The sequence below is a fragment of the Artemia sp. Qi Xiang Cuo genome, chromosome 7, assembly GCF_049724085.1.
Source record: "Artemia sp. Qi Xiang Cuo chromosome 7, ASM4972408v1, whole genome shotgun sequence".
Classification (NCBI taxonomy): domain Eukaryota; kingdom Metazoa; phylum Arthropoda; class Branchiopoda; order Anostraca; family Artemiidae; genus Artemia; species Artemia sp. Qi Xiang Cuo.
This window is the reverse complement of record NC_142800.1, coordinates 55,906,430-55,934,057: the sequence shown is the minus strand read 5'-3', so window position 1 is coordinate 55,934,057 and position 27,628 is coordinate 55,906,430. Positions and strand designations below refer to the sequence as shown.

General features: G+C 33.6%; 1 protein-coding gene across 1 annotated transcript in view; it reads left to right on the top strand.

Annotated features, from left to right (window-relative positions):
• The window catches only part of LOC148950464 (histone-lysine N-methyltransferase SMYD3-like), a 51,912-nt gene extending 34,113 nt beyond the window's left edge, over window positions 1–17,799 (top strand). Inside the window, exon 5 of the mRNA XM_089091870.1 lies at window positions 16,982–17,799. Within this exon, the coding sequence (XP_088947996.1) occupies window positions 16,982–17,003 (22 nt within the window). The 3' untranslated portion in view covers window positions 17,004–17,799. The remainder of the gene's footprint in view (window positions 1–16,981) is intronic.
• The last annotated feature ends 9,829 nt before the right edge of the window (window positions 17,800–27,628 follow it).

Here is a 27,628-nt window from a genome sequence, read left to right as displayed (position 1 = left end):
TCAACGAAAAAATGAAACTCAAGCAATTTCCACAAAACTGAGTATAGTATCTAAAATCTTAAAATAAATTTGTTCATTTTTATTTTTAATTCTAAATTCTTGATCTGATTGACCACATTGTATTTCAAACAAACTTATAAGCTACTCAGAAAGGTGTTTTGTTCACCCCAATTACTTAAGATGAAATGGAAGTTTTTTTTGCAATAAATATGCTTATGGGTGTCAGACAGTACCATCTTATCAAGATTTCTGGTCAAGTCACAATGAACTCAGAAATAATTACATCCCTGGACTGATGAATATATGTCATTTCTGCTGGCTTCTTGCTCATGTTCATCTCAATGACAATTTGATCTTACCCTGGAAAGGAAGTGACAACTATGACAAACTCTACAAGATCAGACGCTCTGATTGACAAACTACGCTCAAGACTTTGTAATCCGAGAAAAGGATGTTGATATAGAATTTAGTCACTCTGATACTTAGATTTTGTCAATTTTATCCGACATATCCGATAAAGGATGTTGTTAAAGCATTTATTCATTCTGAAATTTGGATTTTTTCAATTTTATTTTAAGCCTCTAAAGTAGAATTTTGGAAAATTTTGAGTTTGGGGGGAAGGGGGATTTTAAAAAACATATCCCCATGACATAAATTGTCCTCTAAAGTCGATTCTGATGTTTGTAGCGCTTTAGAAATAATTTAAAAAAGCCTCTAACATAGAATTATGGAAAATTTTGAGTTTGGAGGGAAGGGGGATTTTAAAAAACATCTCCCCATGACATAAATTGTCCTCTAAAGTCGATTCTGATGTTTGTAGCGCATTAGAAATACTTTAAAAAAGCCTCTAACATAGAATTTTGGAAAATTTTGAGTTTGGGGGGAAGGGGTATATTAAAAACATCTCCCTAAGACATAAATTGTCCTCTAAAGTCGATTCTGATGTTTGTAGCGCTTTAGAAATATTCTAAAAAGGCCTCTAAAGTAGAATTTTGGAAAATTTTGAGTTTGGGGGGAAGGGGGATTTTAAAAAACATCTCCCCATGACATAAATTGTCCTCTAAAGTCGATTCTGATGTTTGTAGCGCTTTAGAAATACTTTAAAAAAGCCTCTAACATAGAATTTTGGAAAATTTTGAGTTTGGGGGGAGGGGGTATTTTAAAAAACATCTCCCTAAGACATAAATTTTCCTCTAAACTCGATTCTGATGTTTGTAGCGCTTTAGAAATATTTTAAAAAAGCCTCTAACATAGAATTTTGGAAAATTTTGAGTTTGGGGGGAAGGGGGATTTCAAAAACATCTCCCAAAGACATAAATTGTCCTCTAAAGTAGATTCTGATGTTTGTAGCACTTTAGAAATATTTTAAAAAGGCCTCTAAATTAGAATTTTGGAAAATTTTGAGTTTGGGGGGAAGGGGGATTTTAAAAAACATGTCCCTATGACATAAATTGTCCTCGAAAGTCGATTCTGATGTTTGTAGCGCATTAGAAATATTTTAAAAAAGCCTCTAACATAGAATTTTGGAAAATTTTGAGTTTGGGGGGAAGGGGGATTTCAAAAACATCTCCCTAAGACATAAATTGTCCTCTAAAGTCGATTCTGATGTTTGTAGCGCTTTAGAAATATTCTAAAAAGGCCTCTAAAGTAGAATTTTGGAAAATTTTGAGTTTGGGGGGAAGGGGGATTTTAAAAAACATCTCCCCATGACATAAATTGTCCTCTAAAGTCGATTCTGATGTTTGTAGCGCTTTAGAAATACTTTAAAAAATCCTCTAACATAGAATTTTGGAAAATTTTGAGGTTGGGGGGAGGGGGTATTTTAAAAAACATCTCCCTAAGACATAAATTGTCCTCTAAACTCGATTATGATGTTTGTAGCGCTTTAGAAATATTTTAAAAAAGCCTCTAACATAGAATTTTGGAAAATTTTGTGTTTGGGGGGACGGGGGATTTCAAAAACATCTACCTAAGACATAACTTGTCCTCTAAAGTCGATTCTGATGTTTGTAGCACTTTAGAAATATTTTAAAAAGGCCTCTAAAGTATAATTTTGGAAAATTTTGTGTTTGGGGGGAAGGGGGATTTCAAAAAATCTCCCTAAGACATAAATTGTCATCTAAAGTCGATTCTGATGTTTGTAGCGCGTTAGAAATATTTTAAAAAAGCCTCTAACATATAATTTTGGAAAATTTTGAGTTTGGGGGGAAGGGGGATTTCAAAAACATCTCCCTAAGACATAAATTGTAGTCTAAAGTCGATTCTGATGTTTGTAGCGCTTTAGAAATATTTTAAAAAGGCCTCTAAAGTAGAATTTTGGAAATACCTCAGATGGTTTTGAAGCGTAGTGTGTTGTTACTAATAGTAGTAGTAGTATTTTCATGTTTTTTGCAAGCCGTTCATAATATACCTTAAATGCATTCAGATATTTTCAACTGTTGAATGTAGACAAAACGATACTCTTAGCTAAAATAATTAGAAATTGCGATAAAATGTTTGTGGAAAAGCTGAAAAAAAAAAACTACTATTGTTACAGCTGCTTAAAGTGAAATTCGAGTCGCATATGCTTGGGTATTAACCGTTTGAACTTGAGAAACATTTAAATATATCTTTTGTTGATTTTCATTTTAATGATAACAATAGCCTTGGTTTCCAAAATATAATGTATTAAAAACATTAAAAATGCAGGATGTACGATCAGTTGATTCTTGTGATTAGAGCCATGAATACATCAATCCGATACTTAGATTTTGTCAATTTTATCCCATGTATTCGAGAAAGGGTTTTTGATATAGAATTTAATCAAACTGATACTTAGATTTTGTCAATTTTATCCGATATACTCGACAAATGATGTTGATAATACATTTAGAGGGTGTTGATAAAGCATTTATTCACTCTGATACTTAGATTTTGTCAATTTTATCCCATGTATCCAAGAAAGGGATTTTGATATATAATTTAATCACTCTGACACTTAGATTTTATCCGAGATATCCGACAAAGGATGCTGATAAAGCATTTATTCACTCTGATACTTAGATTTTGTCAATTTTATCCGATGTATCTGATAGATGATGTTGATAAAAAAATTATTCACTCTAACACTTAGATTTTGTCAATTATATTGGATGTATCTGACAGAAGATGGTGATAAAAAAATTATTCACTCTGAAACTTAGATTTTGTCAATTTTATCCGACATGTCAATTTTAACTGACATATCCGACAAATGATGTTGAAAATGCATTTATTCACTCTGATACTTAGATTTTGTCAATTATATTCGATGTATCTGACAATAGATGTTGATATAAAAAATTTATTCACTCTGACGCTTAGATTTTTTCAATTTTATCCCACGTATTCGAGAAAGGGTTGTTGATATAGAATTTAATCAATCCGATACTTAGATTTTGTCAATTTTATCCGATATTTTATCCTATGTATCCGAGCAAGGGATGTTGATATAGAATTTAATCACTCTGATACTTAGAGTTTATCCGAGATATCCAACAAAGGTTGCTGATAAAGCATTGAATCACTCTGATACTTAGCTTTTATCAATTTTATTCGATGTATTTGACAGATGATGTTGATAATAAAATTATTCAGTCTAACACTTAGATTTTGTCAATTAGATTGGATGTATCTGACAAAGGATATTGATAAAAAAATTATTCACTCTGACACTTAGATTTTGTCAATTTTATCCGACATGTCAATTTTAACTGACATATTCGACAAATGATGTTGATATGATTCACTCTGATACTTAGATTTTGTTAATTATATTCGATGTATCTGACAATAGATATTGATATAAAAAATTTATTCACTCTGACGCTTAGATTTTTTCAATTTTATCCCACGTATTCGAGAAAGGGATGTTGATATAGAATTTAATCAATCTGATACTTATATTTTGTCGATTTTATCCCAAATATACTAGAAATGGATGTTTATATAGAATTTAATCCCTCTTATACTTAGAGTTCATCTAAGATGTTCAAAAAAGGTTACTGATAAAGCACTTAATAACTCTGATACTTAGATTTTATAAATTTTATCTGATATATTTGACAGATGATGTTGATAAAAAAATTATTCACTCTAACACTTAGATTTTGTCAATTATATTGGGTGTATCTGACAAAAGATATTGATAAAAAAATTATTCACTCTGAAACTTAGATTTTGTCAATTTTATCCGACATGTCAATTTTAACTGACATATTCAACAAAGGATGTTTATAATGCATTTATTCACTCTGATACTTAGATTTTGTCAATCATATTCAATGTATCTAACAATAGATATTGAAAAAAAAAATTTATTCATTCCAACACTTAGATTTTTTCAATTTATCCTTTTGTATTTTAGAAAGTGTAGATGATACAGACTTCAATCCATCTGATTATTAGATTTTGTACATTTTCTCCCGATTATTCAATAAAGGGTTGTTAGTATAGAATTGAATCAGTCTGATGATAAGATTTCGTCATTTCTATCTGATATACCTCACAAATGATGTTGATAAAAAATTAAACAAGAAAAACGGGTTTTAATTTCTATAAAGCAGTGAATACAAAACACTTAATTAAACAAAAATACTCCGAATATTTCGGCCCCACATCCGGGAGCCTTTCTCAACGGCTCCCGTTGAGAAAAGTTTTATATACGAATTCACCAACGGTAAAAATCGAGAAATGGGCAGCAATGACACTTAAACCATTATTATATCTCCAAAATTCGTATGTAAAAAACTCTGAATTTTTAAAAGATAAACTTATAAGTGTAGAAATATCAGAAGAATCTAGATTGTTCAGTTTTGATATAAAATCCATGTATACGTATATTCCTGTCGATAAATCGTTTAGTATTTTATCCAAAAAACTTGAGGAACGTAAAAATGAGATAGAAGAATTATCTTCGGGAATTGAAGTGGAAACTATATTACATTTAGTCAGAATAACTAGCAGGTATACTAATTACTTCACGTTTAGAGATAATTTTTACCATCAAATAAGGGGATTGGCAATGGGAGGGCCTTTAAGTTCGTTATTAGCAAATATTTATGTAGAGTATGTGGAAAATTTAGCTATAGAAACATATTTTTTAAAACCTAAATTTTAGGACAGATACAAGGATAATATTTTAGTTATTTGGAATTACGGAGAATCACAAATTGAAGGTTTTTTGGAACATTTAAATAATCTGAGAGGAGAATTAATTTTTACAATTAAAAAGGAAACAGAGAATAAGTTAACTAGCGTTTTCAATTTACTGTAAACCGACTAATAACAACCGTTACTTGTCTTTCACATCAAATCATCCGATCCAGGTACAAAGGGGTGTGGTTATTTCTTCAGTTGATAGGGTATTAGAATTAGCATCACCAGAATGCATAAGCAATGACTAATTTTTATTAAGGATATTCTAGCAGGTAATGGCTATCCGGAAAATATGATTTCTCAAATAATTGAAAAAAGGAAAAAAAAGTTGACGGAACCAAAAATATTAGAAGAAGATGGGTCAAATCAAGAAACAAATTACATAACTTTGCCTTTTATCCCAATATTATCACAAAAATTAAGAAGAGAATTAAAACATAATATAAACACAGCATTTAAATCAGGACAAAATATAAGCTCGTTGTTATATAAAGGGAAAGACAAGGTACCGAGAAATTTGCAAAAGGGAGTATACAAAATTCCATGCTCTTGTGGTAAATTTTATGTGGGAAGAACACAACAGATTTTAGAAAATAGGCTACAGCAACACAAGAATGCCGTAGATTGCGCTCTAAAACAAAACAAAACACCAGAAACGTTTGAGTCAGCTGTTGCAGAACATCTTTATAATTTTCCTCATCACAGTATTTTATTTGATCAAACAAAAATAGTAGATACGTCTGTAGGACTTTTACAAAGCTTCAGGGAAATTATAGAAATAAAAAAGATAATATATGGGGGTATTAGTATCAATAGAGATGAAGGGGATTTTAGGATCAATTCGATTTGTAATAGTTTAATTAAAAAGCAGGTAAAATTTTCAACCAGTACTATTTTTGATAATAGTTAGGATACGAATGATGACCTTGTGGACAAAGGTCAGACTGGGTTAAATGCTGGGAAAGCTAAACGAACTGCAGCTAAGCTTGCAAGCAAACGAATCTGTGAAATTTAAAATTCAAACATTGGGTGATGAACTTGTGAGATCTATTTAATGGTTATGGGCCAGGGGTTAGCTGAACTTTTTTGTTTTAGTTTAAGTATAAATATATTTTCATTTTTTGACAGATTTCCATTTATATTCTGTGAGAAGGTGTGTTCCAATCAATATAAGCATTCGATTTTGTTTATACGCCAGGGAATGGGATTGTTTATTTAATATGTGAGTTTTCTTTTCCTATTTGATTTATATTTTTTATTTTGTTTGTTTAGTATGTTTTTTATGTTGATATAAGAAATTTTTTTTTGTTTTTTTTTCTGTTGAGAAAGGCTCCCGGATGTGGGGCCGAAATATTCGGAGTATTTTTGTTTAATTAAGTGTTTTGTATTCACTGCTTGATAGAAATTAAAACCCGTTTTTCTTGTTTATTTTTTTTGTAAATGGAAAAGCAGTGTGGTCTAAGAAATTATTTACGTCTAGCCTATGGGTGGCAAAAGACCAATTCAATTTTATTAGTTTTGAATTTAGCAAAAAAACATGCCAACAGCACTCCATAATTCTCAATTTTCCAGATTTCTTAGCACTTTATGTTTGAAATATCAAATTAGGGGAAGGATAATTTTGTCTGTGATATTTGTAACCCTCCTTTTTATTCTTATTCTCCCCCCCCCTTCCCCCTTGAAAAACGCTCCTGTGCAAGTTCTAAAATCCCTAATTCCACCCCAGCTGGCCGTAATAATTTAGTTAATCATTAAATAAAGTTTGTTCTTATAGTACAATTACAGACCTTGAATAATGTATTTTCAATAACAAAGACAGAACCCCTACAATTTCCCAGATTTCTCGGTGCTTCTTGTTAAAGTATCAATTCTTCCTGTTTCTTACAGTCTTTCCTCTTCCAAATTCAATCTAAACAATTTCAGATTCTAAAATTTGCGCCTAAAAATATACCACCAAATCAACCAGCCCTAAAATGACCCAAAATTCCAGCTGAAATTGTTGCTACACAGATTCCACAACTACTAAAAAATCACTGTAATATCTGAGACCAAAATTGCAGCACACTCTCCCCCACCCCGCTTTGTCGAAAGCTTCGCTCTTTATCCCTCATATGAAATGTGGCTGAAGCGTTTATAGGAAAATGTTTCAGATCCCTCCCTAGTAATGAAAGGACATATGTACACCCAAAATAATAACCTGAAGTACTTTTCTCCTCTTCCGATTTTTAACCCTTCGGGGTTGATCAATTCCATGTTTGAAATCAAACTTGGGTCTCGTACCTCGGCCTACATGTAAGGACTAAGGGAGCCTTAAATCTAGCGTATAATTCAGGCTGCTTTGTTGCCATTTTGCTGCCATGTTGAGGTAGTATCACAGTTTTGGGCTGCTCTGCCAATGTCTCTACAAGAGGAATAAGTTACTTTTTCCAATTGATTACACAACCATAATTTAACCAAATTCATAGGCGTGAGGGAAACGGTTTGCCTGTAAGCTCGGTTCAAAGAGACTCACAGGAGAAATCATGGCAATGCAATAAAAGTGACACGAAATAATTTAATGATAATAAATTCAAAGAAAACTACTGGCTCACACACAGACAGCTCTAAATCAAAGTTGGATTAGAGCTTTTATATGGTTCATTTAAAAAACATTTTCTTCGAAACAAGTTTTACAAAAACAAGTAAAAAATTTGGTATCTGATTGGTATCATAATTCCGTTTTTTAGAGTTCCTTACTTTTTTAGAGTTCCTCCTTACTTACAACTTACACTTTGTTACCATAAAATATTTGATCAACTCAGAATTAGTTTTGCAAGCTAATGTTGAAGTGAATCAATAAATTAGGATAGATATTAATTTTACATTAGTTTTGCAAGCTAATGTTGAAGTGAAGCAATAAATTAGGCTAGACATTAATCTTACATTAGTTTTACAAGCTAATGTTGAAGTGAATCAATAAATTAGGCTAGATGTTAATTGGCCTCCCTCTGGCAATTCAGCGTGTCCCCAAGTGGCGGTAGGGGAACACCCTACAGATTTGTAGGGTACCTCCACAGAAGGCAAGGACCAAGGGGGGACCTTGTCCCTGGGGGTCCATAATAGAAACTGGGGCACCCTCACCCGGGGTCATAAATACAGGCGGAGGAGGAAGAAGACCCCTCAAATGTACACTCAAAAGGGCCCACTGGTTTGTCCGCAAGTCCCAGTAGTTACAAACCTCCCAGTAATGGGTTAAATTGCATGGTGATGAACATCAGAACATCATAGCATGGGGAATCCTCTATTGCAGGACAACTGCGGCAGGGCGCAAGATCCAGGTCTATTGACAACGGCCTCTGCAAAGGGCTACCTCGACCCTTTTGGGGTACCTGCAAGACTGGAGACCTTGCGGTCAACTCTATTCCTACTTGAGGAGTGGCACTCCTCAAGGAAATTATAGCCTAGTAAAAGACAAAGCATTCGCAGGGGATTCTGACTAATGTATAATTCTTCTGAGCTTGGTATGTTTTGACGGGCGTTTTCAAGCTGAAAAACCTCTTCCTAGGTGATTTATCTATAGGCATGAATATATAATGAGTCGGTGGTAATAGGCTTGAGATTGTCTGTGCAGGATTTCGACTCTTGTTTATAGAAGAGCATCGCCAAGTGCTGAAAACCATGTTGTGACCAAGATGGGTCTCTAAAGAACATGAAAATTGGAACTTGGAATGTTACGACGTTAAAAAATGACTGTCATATCAACGTTTTGACTGACGAATTCAGACGATTCGAACTGGATTTATTAGGAGTTTCAGAAACTCATATCCCAGGTGTAGGAAGTATGAAATTAGGTGATATAGAATTTGTTTACTCAGGTAGGAAGGATGGGGCAGATAGACAGGGAGTAGGACTCATGCTGAATAAAGAAGCTGCTAAATCTTGTTTGGGCTGGGAATGTATTAATAATAGAATACTAATTGCTCATTTTATGACTAAAAAGTTCAGAGTATCAGTTATAGTAGCATATGCCCCTGCAGAACCGACTGATGGAGATACTAGTGACTCAGATGAATTTTACTTAAAGCTATAGGAACAAATAGACACGGTCCCAGGTAGAAATATGATGTTTTTACTGGGAGATTTTAACGCCCAGATTGGTAGAAATTGAGATAGATGGTATCCCGGCCTAGGTAAATCTGGTGTAGGAAAAGAAAACAGTAATGGATACAGACTTTTGCAATTTTGTAGGTATAGCAATCTAGTTATAACCAATACGGTGTTTGGTCATAAAATGGCTCATAAGTTAACATGGTATTCATGTAATGGTAAGACAGAAAGCCTTATTGATTATGTTATTGTAAACCGAAGACTGGCAGGATCAATACAAGATACTAGGGTATATAGGAGTGCCGTTATTGATGTTTAGAGTAAAGATCACCATTTAGTAGTGTCTAGGGTTAATTTAAAGCTGAAATTTCGGAGGGGTAACTGCCTTCTGTGAAATTGTGATATTGGTAGACTCCAGGATAAGAATTCGATAGAATCTTCTCAGGAACAGTTGAATACTAAACTTGAGAGTTTAAAATTAGACAATATTGAAGATGGTTGGAATAATTTTAAAAAAAAATAATTTGTGAAGTTGCTGAAGGTGTCTTAGGGAAGAAAGCTAGAACTGCTGCTAAGAATATTAGTGAAAAAGCCTTATGTTTGATAAAAAGGAGAAAGGACTTGTACAAGAATTACCTTAGTGATAGATCATATGAAAACAAAAGGAATGTAAAGAAAGTGGAGAAAGCATTAAAATATGAACTTAGGAGGTGTGACGTAGAGGCCATAGATAAATTTGCCGAGGATCTGGAAGATGCAGCTAGACGGCATAATAGTAAAGTATTGTACTGGCATGTTAACAAACTGAGAGGGAGTAGTCAATGCGGACTTGGCCCAGTTATAGATAGGAATGGGGCCGCAATTAGCGATAAGTAAAAAACTAAAGGATGATGGGCCGAACATTTTGAGAATTTGCTTAACCGAGATAGTTATTATGAATACGATTTTTGAAAAACGGGAAGTACCTAACGATTTTAAGAAAACCTTAATTAAGCCACTTTATAAGAAAGCTGATAAAAGTGAGTGTGGTAATTATCGAGGGATTAGTCTGGTCTCTGTTGGTAGTATATTACTTAGTAATATGATGTTATTTTAGACTGAGAGATGCCGTCTAGGGCTAAACGGAAAGCAGGTCGTCCACGTCTGGGGTGGGACGACGTCATAAAGAAAGATTTAAAGGAAATGGGAACTTCATGGGCGAGCTTAAAAAGGGAGGCTTTGAATATACTGGGATGGAGGAGGAGCGTGCGTAGCTGTATTAGCCTCAGGCGGTTTGGTGCTGCGGTGAGTTGTTAGTGGTAGTAGTTGTAGGCGTCCCCACGGAAAATACTTTCCCACCTGAAAATTCCCTCCCGTGAAAAATATACCTGGAAATAGTTCCCTCCTCAGCAGCTGGCTGGTTTCCAATCACTTTTGATCAAATATTTTGTGGTAACAAAGTGCAAGTAAGGAGGAAACCGGCGCAATACCGACCAAAACTCTAAAAAACGGAATTATGATATCAATCAGATACCAAATTTCTTACTTGTTTATATAACACTTGTTTCAAAGAAAATGTTTTTTAAATGAACCGTATAAAAGCTCTAATCCAACTTTTATTTAGAGCTTTCTGTTTGTGAGCCAGTAGTTTTCTTTGAATTTATTATCATTAAATTATTTCGTGTTACTTTTATTGCATTGCCATGATTTCTCCTGTGAGTCTCTTTGAACCGAGCTTACAGGCAAACCGTTTCCCTCACGCCTATGAATTTGGTTAAATATGAATGATTCTAAATCAGTGTGTGAAGCTGCCATAGCTTCTGATTTACAATCTATCCAAATTGACCTTGATAGTCTAGTTGGCCTTAAACATGGCTCCTTGTCATTAATGTTGGTTTATGGCATGTGCTCAATTTTGGTAAATATTGCCAATATCAATAGTATTTCCTTCAATGCCCTTTTTGCAGTTTCTGATAAAAGAGATCTTTAGGTCATTTTTGATGACAGATTCATTTTTAGCACCCTTGCCTAGATTATTTCATCATCTGCTTTTCAATCACTTGGTATCGCCAAGGAGAATCTAAGCCACCATAAAAAAACGTTCACAAAATTGTATACTGCACTTGCTTGACCACAAATTGAGATGGGAATGTCTTCGGCATCCCCTTTTTTCAAAAGCCTAAACAAGTTCTTGAAAAAGTTGGACTAAGATGACAAGTGGATTGTAGCAATAGTCTTATGAAGAATATCTGAACCAGCTTAAACTCCCTACAATTACATATAGAAGAAAAGGAGGAGAAATGATTCTAGATCACAAACTTGTTTTGTATGTCCTAGAAAAGTGTCTGTTTTTTATGTCTTTTCCTTTTACTTTCTTTTGTTACTCTACTTTTTAATAATGTTATTGGGTCAAAAATAAATTATTACTTCTATATATAATTCATACTTCTCTACTGAATTCTCCCCACCAGATGCCGCGATATAATCCGAATATGAAGATAAGCTTGAAAAATTTCTGAAAAGTTGTCTAACCGACAATTTTGCTGTTTCAGTTGATTCTGTACTGAGAGCAATCCAACGCCTAAAGCGTAAGAAATCTTCTCGCATCGATAAAACGAGCACTCTTCACATTCTGCATGGAAGCGAGCTACTGGTAAACCATAGTGCTCTTTTGATGCAGATAATTGCTACCCAAGGAGTTGTACCTTCTTCTTTCTCAATTGGAGATCTTACTTCAATTCCAAAGAAAGGTAAACTTGCTACCCAGTGCTCGTCCTTCCTCCTTATAACAGCGGCTACTACTTTCTGTAAGCTTTTCGAACTTCTGTTCACTGACCATCTGAACGCGAAATGCTATGTTCCACCTTACCAATTTGGATTCCAGCCACGTCTCGGTTGTGCCCACGCTTTGTCAGTTGTCGCGAGCGCATTGATCGATGCTGATGCATCAGGTGAAACTCTCGTGTTGACCGGGAATGATGTTCGTAAAGTGTTCGACTCTCTCATTCACGCCACTATACTACACCATGCATCAAAACGTGGAGCGAGCCCTCCATATATCAGTCCTTCGAGACATGAATTATCGTCTTAAAGTTCGCCTAATACTTCCCCAATAGCTATAGTTGACAGCTCTCAAGTCTATGCACCAACCCCTACTATTTTTGTCAATGTCAAAAAAGGTACCCGCCGAGGTGGTGTTTCATCCCCTTCACTCTTCAATAATGGAGTTCTTGATGCACAGTCAACTGTTCCCACATCTTTCATCTTTACACAAGAATATTAAAAATGCGTAAAATTAGGGTTGAGAAACATTAGATAATATGTCATAAAACTTACAGTGACATGATCGTCAACCAAAGACTCATCGAATAGATTGACTAAATGAAGATCCTTTCCTAAAATACAAAATCAAATAAGTAAAATACCGATCACTAAAACCAGTAAAAAACCAACTTAATACACTATAAGGTCGAAACACAAAGAGCATAAGAGACCAAATTCTCCATAATAAAGGCCCTAAACAATTTTTTTTATTCGACTCTCAAATTTAATGAAGAAGAGCACATGTGATACAAAAAAAAAGACGACTTGAACCAATTAGTGGGAAAGAATTGAATGAACTTGTAAAATCACAACAACGGAAGGGGGCGGATCAAGTAGAATATAATGGGTGGGTAGCAAAAATGATAGAATTTTATGATTGGGTAGAAATGAGGCTTTGAATAAAAAATTGGAGATAAAAATAGAGATAAAAACAAGTAGAAGTAGGATCAAGTAGGGCGGATTATAGTAATAATATAAATGATTACAAAAAAAATTATGAGCCAGACATTGGTTGGAATTTTTTCTTTTCGGAACAAGTTACAGTAAAAACTAAAATAGTAAGAAAAGGGGAATCTGAAAACTAACAAGGCAACATAAAAACTAATAAGGCTATTGGAAAGCGGAGATTTGAAGAGATTGTAAAGCAAACTTAGTTTCAATTTTTTTTCCTCTTTGGGACAATATTAGAAGAACAAAATCACTAAAAACTGACAGGCCATAAATAACAAGCCATGACATATAAAGCCTAGACACATAGCCATAACAAGCCATGACTAACCATCTTTCTAATTATCTTATGAGGAAGGAATTACGTGCCGAAATTGCACAAATTTGACAGTTACTATTAATTCGCTCCAAACGGTTTTCATTGAATCAAGAATTTTCGTTTGTTATCAAAATAAAACATATTCCCTTTTCTAACTTCTAAAAATTAAGCACGTCAGCAGATGTTGGGGTAGGGGGGGGGGGTGTTTGTCCTATAGATTTTTCAACTCCCCAATTTTGATTTTGGTATATTTATTGAAAACAATTTTTTTTTCATTCTTTTTTAAACCATTGGAAAAAAACAAAATTAAACCCCTTCCATTTTGAAAATTTGCCTCCGCTATATTTTTGTGAATTGGCAGCCCTGGTAGCAACAGTTAAAATACAGAGGTTAACAAAAACTATGCTTTTCAATTTTCCGACGGCTATAAAAATTTTCTTTCCTATTAATAAGACGCTCTTAATAACAGTAAAAAAAGAAAAACATCTTTTTCTTTACTTCAGTTTTCCTCTACAATTTGTCTTGTAACATAACGCACCTTGAACTATCGTAGCCGAACTTCACCATGTCTATCGTCTTTTTGTCTAGAGGTAAGTCATATTTAGAGGAAAATTTAAATTTCATTAGTGGTAACGGAGACCACTAGACATTTGTCAATCATAAGCAATCAATACGGCAATAACTATGAAACTTGTACCGATTCACAGCCGAAGATGCACATACTCTGTCAGAAGTATAGAGTGGCTTACAACTTAATACTAGCAAATACAGAAAAAAACACCAGTAATTTTTGAATTGGCAAACACACTAAAAAAGCTATTGTAAAAGACAAAATTGGGTATTTTTCAGCCAACCAGATAAATAGTGTCACTAGTTTAACCAAGCTCATATACACACTAAAAAAAAAAAAAAAAAATCCAATTTAGCCGTGAATGAAGGGTAAACTTACTTTGGATAGGAACGCCATCCTTTAGCCAAAAAAATTGTGGTTCTGGATTGGCCGTTGGAAAGCATCGTAGTCTAAATGGAACATCGAATGTGGCATACTACTCTATAGGGACTTCCATCCATTTTATAGAATCAACGGGGATAAGCTTGACCGATGCACTCAGAGTTCCGGAATCGGCGTAGACTTACTATAATTTATGTATACATCAGTATTAGTTAATGACAGAATAAAAAATTAATTGTGGTCTTAGCTCACCGCCATTTTCTACCTCTTCATTTACGTCTCGGGTCGAAATCCTTTTAAAAAAATCCTAATTCAGCTTCACTTTCAAAAACACATGTATAGTACTAAAAGCGAGAAAAGTGATTGGTCCAGACTAATAATAGAATGTAAACAGATACAAACAATAAAAAAAGCAAATTTCTATGATTATAAGCAACAAGTTAGTTGAGATTGAATGGGTCTTTTCAGTAAAAAATTTCTAACAAGAACACAGGGTTATCAATTTCAATGACCATTACCCCTACACGTCGACTATGCTATGATCAAAAGAACAAATCTCATTTTTAGTGAAGGCTATAAACATCTAATTTATGTTTGATTGACACTTGTTAAGAATCCAGTAGTCATGTGATAAGTGAAGTCTCGTTAATACTAATGGAATAAAACAAAATAGGATAAAAATATAATAGTTATATTTTATTTTTATATTTTATAAAAATATAAAAATATAATAAAAATATAAAAATATATTAGTTCAAAAACAAATTTGGGCTTCAATAGGTTTCAGTATTAATCTTCTTGGATTAGAGCTAAAACTTTCTTAGACATTATGGATAATTGCTCCTTGTTAGACTTTTATTCTGTTATTCCAGGTGTTTATTTCCATCTTTTTCAACCATCTACCTTTTATGAACTACTTATTTAGCCTTTTACCTGTTTACAACTGCGTTTTCAACCATCCGCTTTTCAGCCATATTTAGTTTAAATTTGAAGTTCAAGGGGGGGGGGGGGGGTACCTGAATTGAAGTGACCAGGTAAGGTTATAGTATATAGCTGAAAACTTACTTTAGTTAGTAGGTGGACGTTAATCTAAACAAATCTACTGCGTAAAGTTAGCAAATGCTACTCGTTCTGTAGTATTTGAAATATTAAATATATATAACTGAAAAAAAAGCAGACTGACTAATTTCTAAGAAGACAGCAGATTAAATAGTTTAGATAGCTTAAAATAATATTATCTCTGTCAGGGTGTAACCAGATAGATGTATAGACTGAGGGGTAGGGGGCTTAACTAAGAGCAACACATATCCTTACTATTCTTTTTCAAACAACGAACACTGAAAATAATTATTTGTTAAGGGTATAACACTTCAGAAAACTACCCATAGTACATGTCTCTGCCCTTGACAAATCCAAAATTATCCCAAAACTATGGGCCTTTTTTAACCGAATTATCAAATAGACTTTCTTATTATTATTGCCCCCCTCACCGAAAAAACACCTACGTATGTTGCTTTATCACTCACCCTACCCTGGCTGAACATTTTTTTGTACAATTATACATCTTGAGTAGGACATTTTTAATAATAAAAAAAAAACATGACTATTAATTCATTCAAATATTTCTCAAAATGTCGATTGGAACTATAATGTTTAAAACAGTCATATTAGCTCTAAAATAACCTGCACAATCCTTATCAGAAACTGTTATTTTCTGAATAGTTTAAATAAAAATTAAAGTAAGATTTGGGGGGAGATTATGTTACCAAATCCCATTTCTAAGCAAAACTATTTATCTATTTTCATACGTGTTGCTACGTGGTAACATTGATGAAAATGTGATACTGCCCTAAAAACTTCATAATTTCAAAATATCTAAAAAAAAAAAAAAAATCCAAGAAAATCATAGGTTTCAGGTCTGATTAGATTCAAAATGGCACCAGAGAAGCTAGAAATGTATCCGATTCCGGAAAACCGTATCTGGAAAATTGATATCCGTTTTTTTTAGGAAACAGACGTTAAGATATGAGATGTGGTAGGGGAGTTGTGTTCCCACCTGACACTTAACTGAAGGGTCTGCAAAACCCGGGTCCGGAATATGAAGCTATTCCGAGTGCAGAGCAAGTAGACCCCTCCAGTTTGGTCACGGAAACGGAGGAGGGAAGAAACGCTTAGAATACAGCAGGAGTGAAAAAAATCCTCACCTTAAAAGTACCTCTCGTCAATTATAAACTTCATTAGTTTTTGTTGCACAACTTTTTAGAATGGACTGGGAAGTCTTGTCATAGCTTGTAGAGATTGGAAAAGATATCTAGATAAACGACAGAAAACAGAAGCAGACTCCTACTTTTTATTCATGGGTGCACAATAGTTTTTTTATTATGGGTTGACATATGTCCTTTCCTTACTAAGGAGGGATCAGAAATATTTTCCTATGCAGGCTGGAGGGGGGGGTAGGTTTTATAGGTAAATCAAATATACATATATATGACCATCATCCTACTGGGGGGGGGGGGTGGCAGTCTAGCACTTCTTCCTGTAGTGTTACCCTGCCAGAAACTATGCCATGTTATGTAAAGAGTTGATGTATAAAAGAGGAGATGGAAAGTGTTTTCAGAGATCTCCTCCACAGGCAAGTCCCTGGTCCCTGTAGGCTCTAGTCCCATGACTATTGATTGCTTGTTTTTTTTTTGTTACAGAATAAGCGTGACAGAAAATTAAGAAAGTCAAGCAACACCTTGTGGAAATTGATTTTGAGTATAGTATGAAACCATATTTTCTTTCTATATTAATGACGCACTGCTAGTTGTTCTTATGAATTTAAGAAAAGGGTGTATATTTCCTCCCTGCTATCACTGTTATTGTACTTCCCATTCTTTTCGTTTGCAGTGATTGTGGTTCTTGTTGTTTTTATCACCAATAAAAAATGTGCTGGCATTGTTTAATTGTCTTCTCATTGACTCCTCATAATGTAACATATTATATTCTTTTCATACTATTTAAAAGAAATAGTTTTTTCAACTGAAAGTAAAGAGCAACATTAAACCCTAAAACAAACAGAAATTGTTGTGCATATGAGGGGTAAAGCTCCTCCTCAACACGTCGCTCTTTACGCTAAAGTTTTTTAGAACTTTAAAAAAGCTTCTCATTTTGGGTATTTTAGCCAAAATGAAAATTACAGTGAAATAAAATCTTGAACTGATGAGCGTTCAGTAATTATTACTATTACATATCAAATATCCAGATTAATTTTGTTAGTTCTTTTCAAGACTGTTCAAGACACATACAGCTTTCAGTAAAAAACCAATGACACAGTAGGCATATATGCAAAAAGTTCCAAAGCAGCCATTAGCAGAACTCAACAAGATTCCAAATGTTGCCAACAAATTCAAGGATAATGGAAGCACTAGCATTTTCTGTAAAAATATAGCAACAGATTTCACTCAGCCATGAAAACTGCCAAGTAGCATTGGCTACTATACTACCACACTTTTTGCATGCATGGTACTAGGCTTTGGACTTTTAGTTAGGAAAGTCAGTAACCAAACTCTTGTTTGTGGTGATTTTTGTTTGTTTTAGCTAAGTGTGTATATTCAATTTAAGTTTTACTTGTTTTAAGATTTATTTATAAATTGGTATCTGTTGCATGTTTGTTTGCTATGATTCTTTATTTAGTTTATGTTTTTTTTTACTTTTAATTTTTATAAGAATTTATTTCTGTTGATTTTATGTTTAATATGGCCTTTACTTTTCTTTGAAAACTTCTTTTTTGGAAAGTTTTTACAAATTAATTTTTGTTTGGTTTTGATTGCCAAAGTTTCAAGTTTTTCAAGTTATCAAAACTAGTATCAAATTAACAATAAACAATTTACAGCCCTTACCCTGCACATCAAAGTTAATCACTGAATTGAAGTATTATAGTATCAAAGTAACAATGAGTGTTGGGGTTCCACCCCTTGTTTCTTTTCTTTTCTTTTCAGATAATTGACCTATTTTCTTTTTTGTAATTACAGTTGCCTATTAGATAATTTTCAATTGTAAGTTAAACTTGTCGTCAAGGCAACCATTTTTCAAGAGAAAATTTATTGACGGGATTATAATTTGGTATGAGCCATCACATGGGCTTGCTAAAATTCAAGTCATTGATTCTGAAAATATGTGTAGGGCAAATTCAATTCAGGGATTCAATACATTTGATTGGCCACTTCACACTGGGCCACACCCCAAGTGCCAAGATTCTTTTAGTGTTCAAATATTGTTTTTTAGTCTGTATTGAGAGTCGACTTTCAGACCCCGTGTGGGGATTTATTTGTGTGTTTTTGTGTACCATTTTGGAATATTACAAGTAAGCTATATTCTACAGCTTTGTAAAATATTTTTCCAGGAACCCAGACAGGGTAGGAAAAGAGTTGCGAGAAATACCGTAATTTATTATATCAACAGGGGGATTTGTTTACCCTCCGAGGAGATAGCTAGAGATTTTAGTCGTGACCCAGGTTGGGCACCCTTGGCCTAGAGTTTGTCCTTTTGACCGTTCGATCACGTTTCCATACCCTTAAGTAGGGTATACCGTAAATTGGGTACAAACATACTCTACATTTACAGGATAGTAGTGGTAAGCGCGGACATTCCATTACAATATTTGGCACCAGTGAGGCGTCCCCTCCAGTAAGTGGTGTAGCACCATTTTTGTGCCAAAAAGTGGTAACAGTACTATCATGCCACTAGAACACTAGTGGCAGCAACAAAGGTCCTATCGGTAAAACGGATAGTATAAGAATTCCGCGTTTTCAAAGATACCAGTGAAAGTTAGCCTACAGTATAGGCTATAGGCTGTAAAAATCTGCATGGAAAACAGATTTGAAAGATTGAGAATTTAAAATTTGATGAGCCAGGCTCCTACCTAGGAACGACGCAGTGCAGGAGAAAGGGTATAACCCCCTTCCACAACCTCCTTTCATCAAGATTGGGCTGAACCTAAACGCCCAAATATAGAAATTAGAGAAAATTACAAAAATCGACCATTTTTTACAGGAATAGCCAGACAACTGTGAGATTTTTAGAATAAAAAGAAATAACGTGAAATGAATTGAGTTTGAGTTTACAGTGGGGGAATCTCTCTGTATTAGAAAGTATTACAGGGTAAGAACAGATAAGAGAAATTGCGAGTCGGGTTATTATTTAAGTGAATTGGTGGACTTAATAATCTTCCGTGACAAAGGTTATAAGATAATTGAAGACCGCAAATTAGGAAAATTTGTCAGTTTTGTGCACATATTTGACGAAGAAGGAGAGGAGGAGAAGGAAGTAGATGACATTGGGAGATGTTTTGCAGGGTAGTTCCCCTGTTTGAGTTTAGTCTAGCCAATCCACTAATGAAATATTTGTGCAGTTATTCAGTTTACTTTCTTGTCCAAACCTTGCTATTTCGTTTTTTGGAGATATATTTCACTTATGTAAAATTGCTTGCTGTGAAAGAAGCCGTTATTCTCTAATTCTTTCTTCAAGAATTATTTCTTCAAGATTTCATTCTTCAAGTCATTCATTCTTCAAGAATTGCATTTGCTAAAGAAAATAAGTTATACAGAGAATTTGTCTGTAAACCTAAAGAGCGTATTCGGAATATAGAAATTGAATTAAATTTGACTTGCAACTCTACTTGGGAGGAAGATATCACTCTTCCTAGAGCAATAGAGAGAAAGAGTATGAGGAGGTACAGAATAAAGAGAAACAAACCTACAAAGAGGTAAATAAAAAGGCTAACAAAATACAACTGGAAATTATTGGAAAGTATCTTTTACTAAATGAAAAAAAAACTCTAGAACACGAAAAGTATACACCTCTACTTTACACAAAATAGTAGATGAGAAAATAGAGGAGGAAAGACAAGAGCGTATAGAGGCATAAAGAAAAGCCTGAGAGCAAAAAGAGGGGGAAGATAGAAAAGAAAGAGAGAAAGAAAGGAAGCAAGAGAAAATAAATATTAAAACAAATTACAATTAGATGGGGTGTGCCTAGCTAACATAAATAAAATGAATTTTAGGGGGGACAAAGAGGTCCAAGATTCATGAGGAAAAAACAAGATGATCACAAAATAGAGTTGAATGACCTACAATAGGTTGGGAGATGATGATTGTTGGGTTGGAAAAACTTGGGAGGAATCTGATATTACTTCTAACAACTTTAAGGGAGGTTTGGTCTCTTCCGCAGGGTAGCAGCCCCTTTGGGGAGCCATGAATGATGGACGGTTTGCTCAACGAACAACTGGTTACCCGGTTCTAACCCTGTTGCCGAGATTTTTCCTCTCTAATATGAAGTCCTTGGGGGATACTCTCTCCCAGTCACTTTTTATTTCACCCAAACCCATGTTCAGTAGCCCTATTCATAGTCTTTACTCTTCATGGGAATTGACAATTATTTCGGGTAAGCCTTATTAGGCATCCAAATTTCATCTTCAGTTGGTATCACTTCTATTCATTATCTGATTATCCTACGGGAGAGAACCCAGAATGAACTGATTAATAATTTGCTCAAACTGTTAGCTGATTTCCCTATACCCCTCTCGGTTAGACTGGCCAGTGTATTTTTGGGCTTGGAGTATTTGAAATTATGCCAAGGGCCAAATTACATTTTAAGCAAGATGTGGTGTTGTTGCCACTGATGGAAATTAAGAGGCTAGTCCAGCCAATTTTTCATGATGGCTGACATCATTGAATGTCCCAGAAACTGATTCTCTACTTCTCTCAAATGTAAATTCGTGAGAGTAAGAAAAGTTTTATCTTTGATTGTGCTGAGCACAATTATTTTCTGTGAATCTTGGGGACTTCAATTTTGAAAACCTTATGCAGATGACAATAGATACCATGGTGGTTCTACAGTAGAAACGTGTGGATGACAACAGATCCAGAGCCAATTGGTGGAAGCACAGGCATTGGTGGATGAAAGAAGACAAATGAATTTTGTAAAGTTGAAGTTCAGTGTCATGATTGTAAGGGTGGATCAGCGTGGCGCATGGGTGGTCATTTATCTTACGTGGGGAGGTGTTGGGGTTCCACCCCTTATTTCTTTTCTTTTCAGATAAATGACCTATTTTCTTTTCTGTAATTACAGTTGCCTATAAGATAATTTTCAATTGTAAGTTAAACTTGTTGTCAAGGCAACCATTTTGCAAGGGACCTATAAATTAATGATTTATAATTTGGTACGAGTCATCACATGGACTTGCTAAAATTCAAGCCATTGATTTTGAAAATATGAGTAGAGAAAATTGAATTGAGGGACTCGCTACATTTGATTGGCCCGCATCATACTTGGCCACAACCCCAAGTGCAAAGGTTCTTTTAGTGTTAAATATTATTTTTAGTCTGTATTGAGAGTTGACTTTGACACCCTGTGTGGGGATTTATATATGTGTTTTTGTGTACTTTTTTGAAAGATTAAAAGTAAGCTATTTTCTACAAAACAAATTTGATTTTTTTGTGAACAGGAAAGTCTCATCCTGATGTTGGGGGGCTATTAGCATCAATAGGTGTGATTATCAGACCTAAGACAGGTTTCGCTAAATACTTGGGACTTTTGCTTGATGAAAATCTTTCTTTTAAACATCATGTGAATGCTGTATATTTGAAAGTTTTGAGGAATGTTGATGATTAAAAAACTTGAACATTTTCCCCCCAATAAAACTTTATGCCTGCTTTATTTTTCTCTGATCCAATCTCATCTCAAATATTGTTCAATAGTTTGGATATCAACATTTAAAATTCATACTCAAAGATTGAAAAAAATTAATGATAAAGCTTTTTTACTTATACAAGATGGGGATTTACAGTCAACAGATAATTTACATAACATTGCTTGCTCTATTTTTGTGCACTGATTTCATCATGGCCTTTTACCTGAGTGGCTATCTAATTTGTTTCAAAATATATCAAATCTCCATAATGTAATTATTAGAACTGCAGATCACTTTAACGTTACTTCTACACATTCCGTAAGATCCGATTTTTCTATTGATATAGTTTACTGTAAGATGTGGAAAGCACTACCTAAGTATGTAAAAGAGAAGAGGTGAATAGAACCATTTAAATTAGTGAAAAATAGTATTGTGGGTAATTGGGTTGGTTGTTTTTTTTCTTGGGTGAGGGACGGGGAATTGTTTAGGGAAAGGTAGTTAAAGATAGGTTTAAGGGAATTATGTTGTTTTGGGTTCATTTCCTTTTACTGATTTGGTTGATTTTGATAGATGGGTCTCATTTTTGGTAGTGGAGTGGATGGATTTGAATGCTCACATAAACTCCAGCAATTTATGTTACCTCAACAGGCATGGCCTACAGGAAAAGTGTTTAGTATTTTACAGTGTTTACTTAAAGGTTGTATCTTTTTTGTCTGAATTTTTTATATGCTTATTGAATCAATTATTATTAATAAAACTGAATTGACAATTGAAAAGCTAATGAGACATAGCTGAAGTTTATACAACCCCCCTTCCATGAAAACATTATATGTTAATAAGGGACAGCTTGGATTCAGCAAAGTTTTGAATTGTAAAATTCAGTGTTATTTTTTGTTGATGTTATTCAAAAACACACCCTTAAATTGAAATGGGAGGAAAATGGTTTATATTTCAGTTGCCAAAATGAGGTTAGAATTCTTATAAATAAGTATTTTTGGATTGTATTACTCTTGTGTGGTTATAATAATGAAATATCTTTGGCACCCCTTCAATGGCTCAAGATTTTTTTTTTTTTTACCCCAGGAGCAATTATTGAATTATGAAAGAGCATAAAAAAGGCATCAAATGACCCACTACAAATTTACCATACATTTCTTAAATTCAGAAAAAAACCACTGATATGAGTTTTAACTCTGGTTTGCATTTTAGAACTAAAACCAGAGAAAAATAAACTAATAATTGAAAAATAAGGTAAAATATTCTTTTGTCAAAGTTTCAATAGCCTAGGTGTAGGCTATTGACCTGTCAAGTAGGCAAATTTAAGACTTAGAAATCAGAAGATGGTTAACACAGAAACTTGGTAATACCTTCCAAGAGTATGTTTTTTGGCCCTGGATTCATTAATGAAGGCTGCACTTTCTGGTAAATTTCTAGGTGGCCCTATAATTTAGCTAGTATGAAAGTGAAAGCATCATTATAATCCAATAATTGCTTCTGGGGCTAATTGCATCTTGAGAACTTAAAGGGGCCCTGAAGGTATTTTATATGAATTATGAAAGAGCATAAAAAAAACATAAAATTATGTTTTCACTTTCACCTATCTAAATTAGGCTTTACAATGAATTTACCCCCCCCCCTCTCCCAAATGTGCAAATATATACCCTAATTGTTAACAGCAAACTTTTGAATAGCAAAATTCAGCACTGTTTTTGTTGATGGTATTTAAAAAACTTGAAACAGTAGGACAATGGTTTGAAATCAAGTATTTTGCAGGTTAGGTTATAACTTCTTTGGGTGATTACAAAGATGAAATACCTTTGGGGCCCCTTTAAGGGCTCAAGATGCAACTAGCCCCAGAAGCAATTGTTGCATTATGAAACAGAATAAAAAAAGGTATCAAATGATGTTTTCACTTTCATTCTAGCTAAATTATAGGGCCACCTAGAAATTTACCCACTTTCCTAACCCCTTTCAAAAATAGCAAAAAGTAGCTAAACTAGAGTTTTACTAGTTAAACAGAGCTAAACTAGGGATGTAGTAGGTTTTAGACTTTTAAAGTGAGAGAAGGAGGCAATACCCAAACTTTTGTTTGTAGTGACTTTTGTTCATTTGAGATTTGTACTATATTGAACAAAATGGTTATTTCAAAATTTTTATTGGAAGTATTTGTGGAAAAAGGGTGTGAGAGAGGAGGGGCTAGTTGCCTTTGATCTCACTTGACTCTTAAGAAGAGAACTAAAACTTTCTATTTAAAAGGTTGTTTCTATTTTATAGGTAATTATGAATTAAGTGCTACTGAGATTAATTGTGGCATACCACAAGGTTCAACACTTGTGCCACTCTTTTTTATTATTCAAATCAATGATATAAAGTGTATTTGCATAGACCACCAAGTAGCTGTTGCTTGCTCTGTGCTATTAATTTATCTGTTGAGGAAGAAAAGTCTGGTGATGACCTGGTGCAAAGTTTTGCTGATGATACAGCAATTAGAATAGCTGATGATGATTTTTTTTCACTTTACAATAAACTTCAATTAGCTATTGGGTAATTTTGTGGACTAAAATTAACTTAACATTCCTTCTACACCTTGCATAAGATCTAATTTTTCTATTGATATAGTCTGCTCTAGAGTGTGGAATGTGTTGCCTAAAGATTTAAAAAGAGAAGAGGTCAGTGGGATCATTTAAATTTGTAATAAAAAAAAGTATTTTGGGTCATTGGGTTGATTGGTTTTTTGTTTGTTTTTTTTTCTTGGGGGAGGGTGAATGGGCAAGCGAAAGGTTTGCAGGGTAGTTAAAGATAGGTTAAAGGGAATTATGTTGTTTTGGGTTCATTTCCTTTTATTGATTTTGATGATTTTGGTAGCTGGGTCTCATTTTTGGTAGTGTGGAGTGGATGGATTTGAATGCTCATGTAAATTGCAGCAATTTGTTACCTCAACAGGCTATGGCCTAGAGGAAGAGTGTTTAGTATTTTAAAGTGTTTACTTTAAGATTCTATATTTGTTGTCTTAATTTTTTATATTCTTATTGAATCTATTATTAATAAAACTGAGCCCTTGAAGGTATCAAAACAAAAGTTTAGGTATTGCCTACTTCTCTCATTGTGAAAGTCTAAAACCTACTGCATCATTGGCTATTTTTTACATAAAACTATATGCATCTTGAACAGTCTTGGAAAGTATAAACAACATCAAATTGAATATTTGATATCTTGAACCCTTAAAAGGGCCCTGAAGGTATTTTATATGAATTATGAAAGAGCATTATTTTAGAAAGAACTAATAAATTAAACTGAATATTTGATTTATGTTTATATTAATTGCTGAAAGCTCATCAGTTCAAAATTTTACTATAATTTCAATGTTTATTTTTAATATTAAGTACAAAAGAAAATATTTGAATTAAATTGGTTTTCAGTAAAGTGCTAATGATGCAGTAGGTTTTAGACTTTTACAATAAGAGAAGGGGGCAATACCAAAACTCTTGTTTGTAGTGATTTTTGTTTGTTTCAATTGTTTTAAGATTTATTTATTCATTTACATTAATATGTATTGTATGTTTGTTTGGATTGGTTGTTTTTTTATTTTTTTTTTTTTTTAAACTTCATTTATACTTCAATAGCAAAATTTTTTTTTTTTTTTAAGCTTAATTTTTATATTCAATCTAAGCATTACTTGCTTTAAGATCTATTTATTCATTTATATTATTACTTATATGTTTCTTGCTATGATTGTTTATTTAATTTTTGTTTGTTTTGGGTTTCATTTATTCTTTAATAGTAATTTCTGGTTGTTTTGAGTTTGAATGTTAACAGGTATTTGTATCTGCAACTTGTATACTATTTGTAAGCTTAAGTTTAAAATGGCCTTTACTTTTCTATGAAAAACTTATTTTTTGGAAAGTTTTTTTTTTTTAAACTAATATTTGATGATAGCTAACCAGTTTGACATGCAATTAGTAAAAATGCAACTAGCCCCAGAAGCAATTACTGTTTGCATATTAATGTTTGCATATTAGGGGGGGATGGGGGTAAATTTTATTTCTGATGTAAAACTAAACTGTCCCCGACCCCCCTAATTTGCAAATATATACCCTTAATTGGTATATATAAGAGTGGGGGTAACTTTCATTTCCAACAAAAAAAATGATTAGGCTAGCATATTATATTTGGAAAGAGCATAAAAAAAGGCATCAAATGGTATGTTTAATTTATTCATTAGTTAATAATATGAACAACAAAAAATTTACCCAAATGATGTTTTCACTTTCATCCTAGGCTAGCTAAATTAAAGGGCCACCTAGAAATTTACCCACTTTCCTAACCTAACTTCTTTCAAAAATAGCAAAAATTATCTAAACTAGAATTTTACCTTTTATTAAAAGAAAATATTCAAGATGTGTTTGGCATAGGATCTAATATCAATACCAATCATTCAAAAAACCTTTGCTTTCTTGTTAAAAGGTGGGAGTAAAGTGAGGTTTGGGCATAGCACTGACAAAAAAAGAGCATGACATACATCCAAATTTGTGATGATACAAGCAATCTTCAAGAAGAATAAGGGGGAAACAACATGGGGTAAATTTATACCAAATCATATTATTGAGTTAGGAATAAAGTGAATACACCATTCAATGCCTTTTTTTTATGCTGATTACAAATATAAAAATCATTTCTATCGGAAATGAATTTTGGTAAAGTTCTACCAAGTAATATTATTGAGTTAGGACTAAAGTGAATACACCATTTGATGCCTTTTTTATGCTGATTATTAATATAATAATAATTTATATTGGAAATTAATTACCGCCCCCCCCCAGAATAGGCCAAATCAGGTTTAGGTTAGGTATATATCGGGGGGGGGGGGCTGAAATTCATTTCCAATAGAGATGCTTATTATATTTGTAATCAGCATAAAAAAAGGCATTGAATGGTGTATTCACTTTATTCCTAACTCAATAATATGATTCGGTAGAACTTTACCTGAATTTCAGCCCCCCCCCCCTATATATGCCAATTCAGGGTTAGGTTAGGTGGTAAAAATATATACCCTGAATTGGCATATATAGGGGGGAGGAGGCTGAAATTCATTTCTGATAGAAATGATTACTTTATTCATAATCAGCATAAAAAAAGGTGGTAAAATTCTACTTTAGCTACTTTTGGCCATCTTGGAAAGGGGCTAGGTTAGGAAAATGAAAATTTCAGGGATGAGTCTACAGGCTAAAGTATGCCCTGGGAAGGTATTTTGAAGGGTAAATATACCATTTGATGCCTTTTTTTATGCTGATTACAAATATAATAATCATTTCTATTGGAAATGAATTTTAGCCCCCCCCCCCGCATATATATGCCAATTCAGGGTATACATTTCTACATTAGGGGGGGGGGTACAGTTTAAACTTACCTCCCTTTTACATCATAAATGTAAAATCCCCCTTTGCCCCAAACTCAAAATTTTCCAAAATTCTACTTTAGAAGCTTTTTAAATATTTCTAAAGCACTAATAGATAGAGTACTGAAAATATCAGAATCGACTTCAGAGGACAAATTATGTTATGGGAAGATGTTTTTGAAATCACCCTTCCCCCCAAACTCAAAATTTTCCTAAATTCTATTTTAGAAACTTTTTTAAATATTTGTAAAGCGCTAAGACAGAGTGCTACAAACATCA